Here is a 15,153-nt window from a genome sequence, read left to right on the forward strand (position 1 = left end):
TACGCCTTTCAAAAGGACGTACATTCGAATTTGGTTAAACGTATTTCAAAAATGTACATTTTTAAAGTGTTTTTGAAGAAAAATTATCTATACTGAAACTAAATTTCATCGTTAAAGAAATTAATCACTGAAGAGAAAAAATAAGGCCCCTATTTTTTCATAATTAAAAACAAATTATTAAGTTTTAAATTCACTGCCAAAGATGGAGTGCGCATATATAAACTCAGACCGTGAAAAGAATTTGTTAATTCACATGTTAAGGAAATTAATGGGTAAGTAAATAATATTTACCAAACATTACCTCAAAATTACTTTCTTACAGTCAAAAGAGAATAGATAAAAGTTTCGACTCACCAGTTCACGTCATGTAGCACTTAGGTCTTCCAGAAGTTAAGGAAAAGTCGACTCCCGCCAAACCGGAGTATGGGCTACCATTAGATGAAGTATTTAATTCTGAACCGCTTTCATCTTTAACTGAAAAAAATGTAACTAGGCTTATTGATTTATTTTTAAAATTCAAAAGAATATTTTTTTAATGTATGTAGGCCTATTGCACATTAATTTATAATGTTTATATACCTATTTCAGCACAATAGGCCTGCACAAAATGAAAAGTCAGTTATACTTACTTTCGGGAGTAGGCCAATAGGAATAACGCATTGTGTCGGTATCATGCCTCCTTGATGCACATGAAGAAAAGCTGCTACCGGAAGTCATGCCAGCTACAAAAAAAAAAAATATATATATATATGTATATATAAATACTAATCTATAAGTAGACTTATAAATTTTACTCTAAAGTAGAGCTATCAATTATTCATAATATTTATATCATTAACATAAATCATTTTAACATAGCTGTCCTTTGTATCATGTTTTAATACTATGAAATCTAAAAATGCGGATTTAAAAGATACGAATGAGTTCCTTTTTGGGAAATGTCTTAGTCATACTGTAATTAAAATAGATTAATAAAATAAAACTCTTGCACAACCTTTAAAAACGTATTTAATAATTATTATTTTAAACTAGCATTGCCTAGGTTAGAGACTTCTAAATGTTTTCAGTAGAGAAATTATTAGATGGTCTTGATATAGGTTTAACTGCGGTTGGTATTGATATCTGCTACAAGGCTGTAACGACGATTATCCGAACAGTTTATCCCAGGAATTATTTTTCTTATGATGACAATAATAAGGTCCATTTCGTCTTAAAATATTTCTATCTTACGTAACAAAAAAAATTCCATTCAGGGCTTTTGTCACTAAATGTGATGTTTGTTCCTTCTAACTTATGTGTAGAAGCTGGATTTGAATCACTGGGGTGATTATTTTCATGAGTATTTTGGCTACCTGCTATAATACGTGAGTCTTGTGATTTAAGGATGATCAGTTCTAGGTCATAAGTACGAACCAACCGGGTTGGTCTAGTGGTGAACGCGTCTTCCTAAATCAACTGATTTGGAGGCCGAGAGTTAAAGTGCTAAAGTCTTAGTAAAGTCAGTTATTTTTACATGGATTTGAATACTAGATTGTGGATATCGGTGTTCTTTGGTGGTTGGGTTTCAATTAACCACACATCTCAGGAATGGTCGAACTGAGACTGTACAAGCTACACTTCATTTACACTCATACATATCATCCTCTTAAGTAACCGGCTAAACAGAAAAACGAAAAAGGTCATAAGTACGATATAGAAAATAAACTTAAAAGTCGGTAAGTTACGTGATTTTTAATGTTTTACCGATGAAATTTTAGATCGGGAAGTATTGCTGGTGGCTGTATATCAGTAGAAACAGTAAGGTGAAGAGTAAACGATTACTTAAGCCTCATTTATTAAATAAAAATATTTTGTTAAACGAGTTTTTAATGCACGAGTAACAGATTATTAGATTATTCCGGATGAAATCATACTGGATGTTGATATTAGATTTAATTGGGCGATATACAGGGAAATACACTTTTATCGGGTCAACAGGTTCGTCTACATTAGACTCGAATCCATAAATAATAATTTATTATTATTTACAGTCTTGCTATTCAGATCATTTACCGACTGTCCAAGAGATATTTCATAAAAGGTAACATACAAGTATTGAAACACTTCCCTTATGCCGAAATTAAAGTGGTTTATAAATGATGAAAAATATTTATTTCCAGGATAGATTGCAGATTGTGTTCTGAGGTAAAACAACTACCGGAAAATTTGAATGAACTGTAGGTGTTTTAATAAATTTTATCTATCAAGCAGCATACAATTAAATTAGGAGCTAATCAGCATTATAGAAATGTAACACAGATGGTTTGATGCGTAATGTAGGAAGAAGGTGGATGGGGTATTGTGGTTGTTATAAGTTTTACCAATCGAATAATTCTTAATTAGTCAAACTTGATTATATTACAGCTAATAAGTCTTAAAATTCAGCGGCAAAAAAACAGCATTTTAAAATAGCTAGTTTGAACGTTCAGTTAATATTAAACCGAAATCATTGGGTAGGTTATTTTTTTAAATTATTTAATCGTTCAGATTTATCCAGTTCAACAGCTATTATTATAGCTAATCATGATGAGACTTTAGATCGCCTACTTGATAAGAATGAAATAGATAAATATTGAAGTCAATGATAAATTGACTTTATAAATATTTAAGTTTCCGGCTTGAATAAAATCCGGTTTGAATTCTGTAAGTAGTCGCTGATGAATATCGTGAAATATTAGGTATTTAATAACATAATGGATTTAATAATTGTTCGGATCTTTTACGAATGGAATCAATTTCCTCTGCACAAAAAAGGTCCCTTAAGTCGGTAATATCCTTTTTGGAAACCTCGTCAAAAATCTTCACAGAAATCTTGATACAAAGATTAGAAAAATGGGTATGCAGAAATAATACACTGAATTTGTATCAGGCGGGCTTTCGCAGGAGATATTCTGCAGCCGATAACTTATATTTTACAATACTGTCACTTTAAAAGTCCGTAAAGGGGATCGAAAGATTTACTATTTTTACATCGATCTCGTGACAGCTTTCGTTATTGTCGATATGCACCGGCACCTTAGATATGTTTGTCAAACATTTATCTAAATGTGTTAAAGAGATCACATTATCGGACCAATGAGGTAAATCCAATGGGGCAAACCTGTATTTTGTCGTTTTTATGGTTTTATTTATATTGAAAGATTTGTGATCGAAGAGGATTTACGAGAAGGTACTCTAAAGTTTAGGTTATTACTTCATGTGGATGACTTATTTTTTAAACCCAAGCTTCTCAACAAAAAAAAAATCATAGGTAAAATTATTGTGTTAGATGGAAAATACTTTTTAAGTTAAAAAAAATCCCTTACAGCACGCTGAAAGGCGGAGATAGATTTCACCGGTGCTAAGAAGGGAATAAAAAATATTTCCACCTTAAATTTAAGAAAAACTTCTTACTTACTCAATACGACAAGGGTCGCATGTGAAAAAAGTTTCACATGTTTAGCATACGACAAGCCCCATCTTCTTACAATTCCAGCAACAATTTGGTCAACCCTTGCAGTAAGGGTTGGTCATATCAAAAATTGTTTTAGACAAAAGTTTAAGATAATGTTTAGAGGACTAACAACCACTTAAACCGATTCGATACTGTGCCTATTAAGGGAGGTACGATTTTTTTGTCTTCGAAACCCCATTTTTTCCACCCCCTGGACCAATGGTGATATAAAAAAAAACAATACCTAGCTAAGTTTTAGGCCCTTTTCCGAAGAATAGTAAGAACTTAAAACGATTTTGATATTTTACTTAATAAGAAAGCTATAGATATTATTTTTTCGAAAAAGCCACCCCCATGGTCCGATTTTGCCCATTAACGAACTCGACCGAGATTTTGGGTCATTATATTTTATGTATCAATCTGAAAGCGATTGGTGCAAAATTACGGCAGTTATCGGGTCTACAAGAAAGTGAAATATATATATATATATATAATTCAAACCCGGGACCTCCGGATGAAAGGCCAAGACGCTATCACTCGCGCCATGGAGGCCGGCCTATGAAATCTACCTAAAAGAATTCTACGTAACGTAAGTACGGGGTTATAAAAAGACTTAACGATTTAGAAAGCTTAGATTGTTTTACAAAGTATTTTAACTTCCCGTAAACACGCCTAATTATATATTATCCTTAGAAACTGAACTGGAGTTATGGATAAGCAGGCACAAGAAATTCATTTCACATATACTTTAAGAAGTACTTAATTTGACAGGTGATAAATAGGTTGTCCAAGAAATAGGCTTGTTGTGTTATCGAAAGAAAAGTCTGATACTTTATGACGTGGTAAAATATTATTGAGAAATTTGGTTTAGAAACTGATTTTGATATGAGGGACCGAGCGGTATGAAGTTTACGTCCTTAGAATTAAAAGGAACGTAAAGGAAGAAACAGAACAGTCACGGAGAGAAAGAGCAGATAGAGGTTTTCCACAAATTGTATTCTAAGAGAAATTTTAATTTAATTAACATCTTTATTAATGCTGGCACAAAAGGAACTCCGTGAATTTTATTCTTCGTGAGAGGGTTCTGTGTTATTACTGAATAATATACCATATCAGAAATTGAATAACAGATTCTGCTCCACGTGCCAGTAGAGGAATCATCTTTTATTTCACGGAAAAATACCTACAATATTAGGGGTAAACAGGAGAGCGAACGTATAGGTAAAGAGTTTTTATACAAACAGGAAGTGATTAAGATTCTGAATAGTAAAAACTGGAAAAAGTTGGCTACTTATTTGAAAATGGCGCTTGTACGAGTATATAGGAAAAACGGTAATATAATTTAATTATTAAAACAAGTCCATCATTTAAATATTACTGACCTAATAAATTTAAAAAATTGACCCAATTTTTAAAATAAATAAATGTTGAGTCTAAACTGAATTAACCCCGAAAAATACGCATATGCAGTACAAGTCTGTGCATATTTTTACTGCGCATTTAATTTGGCGTATATGTAATATGCTAGGACTTCATTTTTTAATATCAAATGTAATTCCCTCTTTACAAACCGGTCAACTCCTAGCTTAACTAAAAAAAAAAATTGAGTCCCTTCGTTTGATGAATGATCCTCCGAAATTAATAGAATAGAACGAGAGTAATAACTGTCCACATTTCTTTGCTAACATCCGGAATCGTATTTATTTCAATAATATTAAATCTTGTTTCATGGTTAATATTATTTTCCGATTTTTAAAAACGAGAAAATACATGAAGTTTTTAATTTTTAAACAAAGTAACATAAACTAAGATCGTGTTACAATCTCGTTCTAAACATAGCATTTTACTTATATTATCAACAACGAAGTTGTCCACCCAAACGTGCAATTGTTCTGCGGTCGGCTACCCACCTCAAATACAGTATGAGCTGGCGTATCTGTTCTCGCAATATACACAAATGTTATGAAGTAATCTACAAATCCATGCAAAGATATATTCCAAAGAATGGGCCCCAGGACAAAGCCCTGGGGAATCCCACCCGTAACACGAAAAGAGATGCAATCATCGCCCATACAGTAGTCCATGAATCTTCCAGGTAACGTAGTATAATTATTCTTATATCGGATGTTACTTCTCTCTCCCCCAGTGACTGAAAAATGGCGTCTCGTCTGGCCATATTAAAGGTATTACGAACATCCAATAAAAGAACTGCGACCGGAATTTGACGCGCTCTCCAAGTACCGCGGGTCGCTTCATCGACCAAACTCATTAGTCTGTTGACAGCATCAACAATGAATCTTCCGATCCTGAACCATACTGCCTCTCATATAGTCCGCCCGTTCTCTTAATTTCCGCCTGCAATCGTCCAGCAATCAACCTTTCTAACTTGGTGAAGCCGTTGACCATATTCAATGGTCTGTATACAAGCACAGCATCACCCGTAGCAGGCTTCATAATCCTGATTAGGAAGCCTCCATTGAGTAGGACTACGCTCGTCCTCACCAGCCTAGTCCTCCATGCAGGCGTTATAAAATAATTTTTAAAAATATTTGTTGTAAACTGCCAGAAGCTCGGACGGTGCCATGTCAGCCATGATTCGGACACTCTCGGTAGGAACAAGATTCGGACCCGGACATTTATTAAGTTTCATCCTGCCCTTATCCTCCACCAGTTCCCTAATAGTGAATTCTGGGATGTTGTTAGCAACAATCTCCTTACATACGACATTCTAGTAATTGGGAAAACACTTGTCTATGTTATCTCTGAATTGCTCTTCTGTAAAGAGAAGAAATCTCCTACCAATCCGTCCCGTAACCACTCTGAATTCACGCCCCCGTAGATCCCCATCAACGGACCAACACAGCTCTCTCCAGCTATTCCTCTTTCCCAAAAGTATAACATTCTTGTATTGTCTTCTGACCACAACGTAACGGAATCTAAGATTTCTCCTTAACTCCAAATCGCCTCTGGTTCAGGATCTCTGGCAGTCTTCTGGCGGTCGAGCATACTGCTCTTAGCTGCCCGATCTCCTCTTTCCACCAGTAGGCATGCATAATTGTGGAGTCCACCGTCTTGGACACTCTACATTCATCACGCTCCTCGATAATGACATCCATAAACTCCGTGGGGGATTCTATACCACACAGGTTCTTAACGATTCTTCGTGAGAAGCGCAGACATGCCGCTCTTGAAACAAGTCACTTCGGGTAAGGCTAAAGTTTTATGGCTAAATCTACCTCAATGGACATCAATCTGTGATCAAAGAGACCAACCTACTGCAGTATTGACCAGTCCCTGAAGATGTCCAGACGGTTTTCGGAGACCAGGGTGAGATCCATGGATCGTGTTTAAGCAGGCAAGTCCCAGTGCATTAACCATCTCTGCGAGTATTACGCCTCTGTGATTCCTTCTTTGCTCTGCCAATTTCGGCTATTTAGAATTAAAATCGCCGGAATGACACCATTATCAAGTCCTGTAATGCTTCGATATGTTCTTCGAATTCTACTAATGTAATGTTAGGCGAATGGTACAAAGAGTAAACCACCATGCCACGAACTTCGGCCTAAACATAACCCGATCCATTACCGCTAGCCGTTAATAGCAAACTAGACCTTGGAAAACATATGGCCGCTGTTCTGTCGGTGCTTGCCATCCAATGTGTTCCTGCAGAAGCAGCCTCATTAGTCTCAGACATAACATCAAGTCATAGTTGTGCTCCAAAACTACGATCCAGCAGACGTCTGAGGCCACTCTACTCCTGTTTGTATTAAGCTGGATGCACCTCATATGCATCCCGTGGTTCTCCTGTAGGACTAGTGCATTGGTGCTTCCTGTTCCCTCCTTACCATAGTTGAAGAAGCACTGTGTCTAGTCAGAACCAGTACATTTTTTTGTGTGCCCAAGTCCCCAACAACGTAGGCACCCATCTGTCTCTAATACAACTTCTGCATAGAACCCAACCTATATTGTGCCAGGCGTCCGTCATCTTTCGGGCTGCTCGTATACTTGTGATGAAAGTTGGGTTTAAGGGGTGTCATTATACGCCGGTCTAGTAGTTGTTACTTTATATTATTCTTCATCTCCAATTGTCCTAATAATGGCCTCATTTATTTCATCCTCAGTAGTATCTAGCAGCATTTCCTCAAACTGGAACAAAAACTTGAACTTGGGATAAAATAAAATCACCCTTCATTTTTTTACTATAAAGCGAATTACAGTTTCAAACTCATTAACACAGATAAAATGCAACTATTTAAAATAAAGCATCAATTACAACAGGATTTATTGTTTTAATATTTAAATAATATTAATCTTCTGTCATTAGTTAAATACTTATAGAGTAACATAGCAAATAATGTATTGATCTGATAATCGCTAACAGCACTTACCTAAGCTGGCTCCCAACTGATTGTAATTATTCATACCAGACAGTTGCATATTTTGGATCGGTTGCACAAGCGGACTTTGCAGCTGAAATACATTTTAATTTCTATCAGTTACAATTAAATTGGTGTATATATATTTTTTAATAGTGTTATTAATTTAAATGAATTACTACGTTACTAAATCATATCAACAAAATTAGAGTAGCCTATGTAAATAAAGAAAAAACCTTAAAAAGTAATTTACGGAAGTAATGTGCAAGTTTTATGATAATTAAGATTAAATATCAGATTCATTATTATGATAAGCCAAGCTTTATGCATAAAACAAATGTTCAGCTATCTCGACAGATATAAATTATACGATAAAATGTTGCTTGAGCGTAATAGTAAAAACTCCCACGCGGAAAATGTCATCCTGCATTTATAGGACTCGTGAGGACCAGTCATGACCGACCGACTCCTAGTTTCTATTAAAGACATAATTAAACTTGCGTGTTTTCGTGGCTCTGCATTCTATATTGAACGTTGGTATTAAAATCACTCGATCTTTTATGTATTACAAACGCTTTTATAGTAATTAAAAATGGTGTTTCATATTTTGCAACATATTTTCCACATGTGGCATCGTTTTTCACAAGGAAACTTTGGAGGATTCAAGTATAATAGACTTATGTGGTTTATTTGGGATATATTGTCCTCCGATTGCGCGGTGAGGCATAGTTTGAAAAATAATTTTTAATGTAAAAATATCTCATTTTCTTAAATGTATTTACGAGTATGTCAAAGGAGATTAGCAATTTAATTTTTGTTTTCCTAGGTTATGAATCTGAAATACTCTTATCTCCCAAAAAACTCTTATAGAGATATATTACACAAACAATAAACAGATCGTAAAATTTTGTTTTTAGAATTTATAAACGTTGGGTTTTGTCACAGTCATCAAGAAATATAAATGTTTGTGAAAAACACTAGAAAAGAAACTTTGAGGTACTGATAGTAAAAATGAGCTACCTTCTAAAGTTATATTTGCAATCATTTTCGCGTAAAAAGATAAAAATCAGATCTATATGTCATCTTTAGTTCAATTATTTACATCAAAAGAGGCAAAAGCTACGGCTTTTAAAACAGGTTTTTGAAACTATCGAATTGAACATCTGCGGTAAAAAAACTCTGAGAATAAAAATTCATTTCAGGAAATTTTTCTGGAACATAAAATTAATACTTTCTTAGGTGATAAAGCTGAAAATTTATTGAGCTTACAGGCTTAGTTAAGAGCTTAAATAAATTTATAAAAATGTAATTATTTGTTAAAAAAAAAGCTAATCTGAATTTGTGGATATCTGAAAATCCTGATTTCATAAAGTATAATTAAAGACAATTAGAACATTTTTTTTTTTAATATCTGAACTAAAATTATTATTTTTTAATTAATATCTCAAAATTTAATGTCAATCTCAATCTTTACAGCAAAAGATGAAAACTACTTTCATTCTGAAAACGCCTCATTTAAATAAAATAAAATAAATCAATTCCATAGGTTAACAAATTTTGGGAAATAGTTAAAAAAAAAAAAACAAAAAAAAAAACGTATGAACAAATCTCATATCTTGCTTTGTTTTCCATCTTTGTTTTTTCAATAAAAATTTACACCTACACAAAGGATTTGGATATTTCAATAATATATTGTTTAAATTAACATATTATACAGAAAAAATAAACTAAAAAAAAGCTGTAGTTTTGAAATGTGCTTAGTGTTTGTGATTTTCAGTTTGTGGATTATTATATGGTTCTAATTTAAAATCAGGAATTAAATTACAGATTACATTATTTAGTGTGTATGATTTTACTGTTTAGTTTTGTTTTATAACAAGGATATTATTTACTTAAGTGTCAAGTCTTAGGCTACATAATCTTAACAACCAGTGCGTTGCTGTAGGCCAGCTTTAGGCTGTTTCAAATAGCAACTGCCAAACAACAAGTGTAAAGCGTATCATACAGGTTAACAGGAAGCATGAACCTTTGAAATGTTCTAAAAGGGACCCTAGGAAATTTACACGACAAAAGTAATATATATATGTTACGGTGAATTTGATTAATCCGGTATTATGTGTAATTTCCGATGAATGTGATTAATCGCATCCAGTGTTGGAGAATTAAATAAATATTTAATAAACTTATTAGTTAATTATGATTAGTTATTTTTTTTATTATTTTTTTTAACTGAATTTTTACGGGCATCGACTAGATTAGTTATAATCTAGTCTACTAAACATATCAACGGGCATCGACTAGATTAGTTATAATCTAGTCTACTAAACATATCAGTCATTTTACATATAAAAATGACATCTCGATTATAAGCAGTAATTACTGCTATTTATTATTTAAATAATCCAAGAATTATTGTTATTTAGTCGAGGTTAGCGAGCATACGTTATGTTTTGAGGTCCATTCATACGGAGGTCCCGGGTTCGAATCCCGGTCAGACGTGGCATTTTCACACACGCCACAACAAATCATTCATCTTCATCCTCTGAAGAATACCTACCGGTGGATCCGGAGGTTAAAAGATTATTATCGTAATCTTTCTTTCTCTGTTTAGTCTCAGGAAACACCGTAAGGTATTACTTGAGAGGACGAGTCTTGTAGTGTCAGATCGACCATTCGTGAAATGTGTGGTTAATTGAAACCCGATCACCAAATAACAACGCGGTATCCACAATCTAGTATTCAATCCATATAAAAATAACTGCCTTTACTACGATTTCAGCTTCAGAACCCTCGACTTCGAAATCAGCTGATTTGCAATGTCTAGATCGCCACCAAACATAACCTACGCTCGCTAACCTCGTTTTTTTTTTTAACCTCCGGGAGCCACCGTTAGGTATTATTCAGAGGATGAGATGAATGATTTGTAGCGTATGAAAATGCCATACCTGACCGGGATTCGAATCCGGGACCTCCAGATGAAAGGCCTACACTTGCCCCAAGGAGGCCGGCCGATAACCTCGTTTATTTAACGTTAAATGTACAAATTATATATGCCATTCTCCAAAATTGGAGGCAAGGCGATTAATTAAGTTCACCCGTAATTATGCATAATCACCGGATTAATGACATTACTGTAAAATAAATAATTAGAGAATCAATTTTCTTTCATACTTGAAAAGGAAATCAGTGCCCCCCTTCATCATAAAATACTAAATTTGAAAATTAGAATAACAATTTTTTTCCTAATTTTAATTTACTATAATTTATAACATTAAATTCATAAAATAGCCGACGCGATATGATATATACATTAGCAGTTGTAATTGCGGTGCTACCTCGCCTTCATAAAAATAAAAAAATATACATTTACAGACTTGAAATTTAGTAGATCCAATAAAAACTTTAAAACGAATAAGCTTCAACACTGAAGCAATATGGTAGAGTAATTCGCGAGTTTTATTCGATATAAGTAAAAGGCCTTTGGAACCGGAGCTGAAAAACAGCTTCTTTTCTAATTTACCTAAAAAAAACCTCTCACATAGCGACTAAACATTTTGAAAATCTAATTGTCAATTTTCAAGTTATTTATCTTGTAATCGACCTTACATTTAACTGAATGCAGGTACGCATGACTCCAACAATGAATGGCTACCTTGCAGAAATTACAGTCGGCGAGTAAAATGTTATACGTATATTTTAAAATTAATAAACTATTAAGTTTTATTAATCAGCAGTCAAACGGAATTCATAATTAAAAATAACGCCGCTGGGTGTTACTCGTACAATCAAATCACCAAAATAGAAAGCCACTGAAATGTAACAATTTATATTTATGTTTTCCCTTTCTTTTTACGAATAGCAATACCAGAAGACTATCAAAAAATTAAATTATTTTATTTTGATTTCACATTTGTCACCCGTTTGAGAATTATATTAAACATTTAAACAGATACAGTGAGTTAAAACAAATTACGGTTTCTAGAGTCGACAGTACAGTTGAAGGAGTTGGCAAGAAAGGAAAGATAAATAAATCTAAGTGACTAGACTAATAATATGTAATTTTTGTAGCTTAAAAACTAATATGTTAAGTTCTATTTAAAGTTAAGATTCATGGTTTATTTCGTTCGTATATTATTTACTATTTTAAACGAGTAATGTTACAGAACAAGAAAAATATGTTGATACCGGTTACTGTTATATTAATACTTAATATTCATTTATTGCAATGAAATAAAAAGAAGTGCTCTTAATTGATACAAAAAAAAATTAAATAGAGATGAAAATTTTATCATTTAGTAATTTCACGTGGAAGAGTCAGCTAAAGAAACACATGTAAAAAAAATTCTGTAATTAATGCAAGTCAATAATTTCATTAACACAACTATAAAGTCATAGGAAATTTCCTGAAAGTTGTTATGAAAAGACAAAGAAATAAATTTCATTTCTACGATCCATCACCTCGTAACGTATTTTTATTTGCAACTACTGAAATTATTTTTAAAATTTTTATCGAGTTATGAAGATTTCCTCAGAGTTTGCTACGACGAGTATAACTAAATGACGCGACTCCATCGGATTGGTCTATTGGTGAACGCAATGATGATGGATGTGTTAGGATTTGATGGTTGGAACTCTCGACTTCGCAAATCAGCTGATTTCCAAGTCGAGAGTTCCAACCATCAAATCCTAGTAAAGGTAGTTTGAATACTAGATCGTGGATACCGGTGTTTTTTGGTGGTTGGGATTCAATTAACCACATCTCAGAAATGGTAGACCTGAGACTGTACAAGACTACACTTCATTTACATTCATACTTATCATCCTCTGAAGTAATTACCAGAGGCTAAATAGTAAAAAAGTAAATGACACGAATTGGTAAAAATAAATTACCAATTATATTATTGACGTTTAGAAAAATTGTAAGATTCTGTTCCTAGAATTGTCATTATCGATTACTGAAATCAGTTTGAACCAAATTAATTATTTGGTTGTTGTTTTATTGGGTATTTTGTTTCTTATAACAAAAAAAGGAAACAAATAGCAATTTTAAAAAAAGACCGTGGATGCTTTAGTTAACTAACGGTGTAGTGTTGTTGTAATTTATATTGCAGTATCTGTTATCTTTGCGTACTCGTAAATACTTTTACAAAATAATGTAGTTAAAGGGCTGCTTAGTTTCACTTGTTTTTTAAAGACATTTAACCCTTACTTTTTACCAAATAAATCAGTTGTGAAATTTATTTTTATTTTTCAGTTGTTCTGATGTTATCTTTGTAAATTTCTATGATACTTTAAATGGCTGGATGATAGTTAAAAAAAAAAGATAATTGCTTAAGAGCTAATATTAAGAAATATTTTTCTTTTTTCTTGACGTCATTACGTAATGCTGTTATTTTGTGACGAAATGTTAACACAGCGTGATATTAATCGACTATCCAAAATATTTTCACTCAAAATTTCAAAAATATTTGTAAGAAACTATTTAATAATTACAAAAAATATTACAAATTCCCGCATTCTGGAAAGCCTCACTGATAGCTAGCAGATAGGTTATGTCGTTTTTCCTAATTGTTTTACATTTTTTTATCGTAAAGTAGATTTTCTCCTTTTCATTTCACGCAAACGGTTTTTTTCGTAAAGGATTTGTTTTCGTAGGCCTACTATAGTTTATTAAAAAATAGATTTCAATAAAACTACTTTAAAAAGTAAAAATTGCATTTTCAATTCTTATTTAAGTTTCGACTTTTCAGTCAGAGTCAAATTAAGGGCTCATAAATTAATATTAGTAGTTTTTACTTTGACGTAGGTCAACACATTTATCTGCACAATTTGAATAATATAAAAAATAATAATAATTAAAAGATGAAATAAAAGGTAAGAATAAGACACGAGAGGAAAATGTACTTAAAAAATCCTCAAACTATCTCCTTTTGCCAACTACTGAATTTATCTCGAAAGTTCATTGCATAAGTTTATATCTATTGCTGATTCACATTATATGGGCTACAGATTGAAACTTTATCGTTTTGTTGACCTATATGTTGCTTCTTTTGTATTTGTTCCTGAATTTCACAGCCGGTTACATGCTCTACCCAAACACTCAAAATTCTGCAGTACAGCTGGATTTTTTAACTGTATGAAACTTCTCCGTAGCTACCTTCGTCAAGTTATCAAGTAAGTATTCACTCCATATAGCACAACAATAAAAAAAAAAATATTAAGTTAAATTTCTGGAATTCAAAACAAGACTATAGATTTTTATAAATGTGTGTGTGAAAGGCACTATATATTTGCCAAATTTCTCATTTTTCATATTTCATCAGGTATCCTTTCGGGTCCAAATTACATATTTTCAAACCGAGTGGTTAATTCAATTACACATTTTTTTGGGGTCTATGATCTATGCACGGCTCACCAGGATGGTACGTGAAATTCTATGTTGTCAGCTTATGTTCCTCGATAATAAGTGTACACAATTACGTTTATCTTAACCGAACATGTAAAATGTCATCTAAAGATAGCATACCCAATCTCAAGGTCAACAACATTCATTGTTAAACGAACTAAGGAAACAGTTGCAGAACAAGTGAGCAGAAGTTCCCTGAAAAGTTTTCACAAGGTAGTTAGTTACATATCAGTATACAAAGTATATCAAAATGGCGATGATATTCTGCTTTAAAATTTATATCTTCACTGCAGGATGTTTTGAATTAACATAAAATTCTCAGAAAAATACCTCCACATTTTAGATACAACGCTAGTAGAGCTTATTGCAAACCACAATAAATTTGAAGGAAAACTGACGACATAGGAGAAGGAAGAAAGAACAAAGGTGCAGAAGCGGCGCGGGAATTAGGAACATTGATCTGAACTGCTACTTACCGTATCAAATCTTAATGTTTCTATTCCTGATAATTCATCGTCGCTTACATGATCACTACTAATATGTAAATCCTTTAAACCCAGAAAATGTAAAAAATTTAAAAAAATGTAACGACGCCTATCATTTTCATAAACAATACAACTCTATGTTTTCACAAAACTAATATAATACACTCACACAAACACACTACTAACAGCGAAGAAGCAACTGAACGAAACATACCCTCACCGCTGAAAATGTGTTTCTATGGAAACGCTTCAAGGACATACTTAATGTGGTTTGCAACAAGCCGTACCTTAGATGGTGGACACGCGCACCATAATAAGAAAGATTGGTAACTATGTAAAAAATCAATGCATCCCTTTCCCTAGGAAACGTTTAATGTAAATGCGTCCACTCAGTAGAAAAATCCTAATTGTGAC

The 15,153-nt window shown here is 33.1% G+C and overlaps 1 protein-coding gene across 1 annotated transcript in view; it reads right to left on the reverse strand.

The window, feature by feature from the left end:
- Positions 1-358: 358 nt before the first annotated feature.
- LOC142320019 (uncharacterized) overlaps positions 359-15,153 on the reverse strand; it is a 51,053-nt gene continuing 36,258 nt past the window's right edge. The window contains exons 6-9 of the mRNA XM_075357700.1: positions 14,731-14,802; positions 7,861-7,942; positions 630-722; positions 359-474 (exon numbers count right to left, since the gene is read on the reverse strand). Coding sequence (XP_075213815.1) covers positions 359-474; positions 630-722; positions 7,861-7,942; positions 14,731-14,802 — 363 coding nt within the window. The remainder of the gene's footprint in view (positions 475-629; positions 723-7,860; positions 7,943-14,730; positions 14,803-15,153) is intronic.

Source organism: Lycorma delicatula, chromosome 2 (genome assembly GCF_047948215.1).
Source record: "Lycorma delicatula isolate Av1 chromosome 2, ASM4794821v1, whole genome shotgun sequence".
Classification (NCBI taxonomy): domain Eukaryota; kingdom Metazoa; phylum Arthropoda; class Insecta; order Hemiptera; family Fulgoridae; genus Lycorma; species Lycorma delicatula.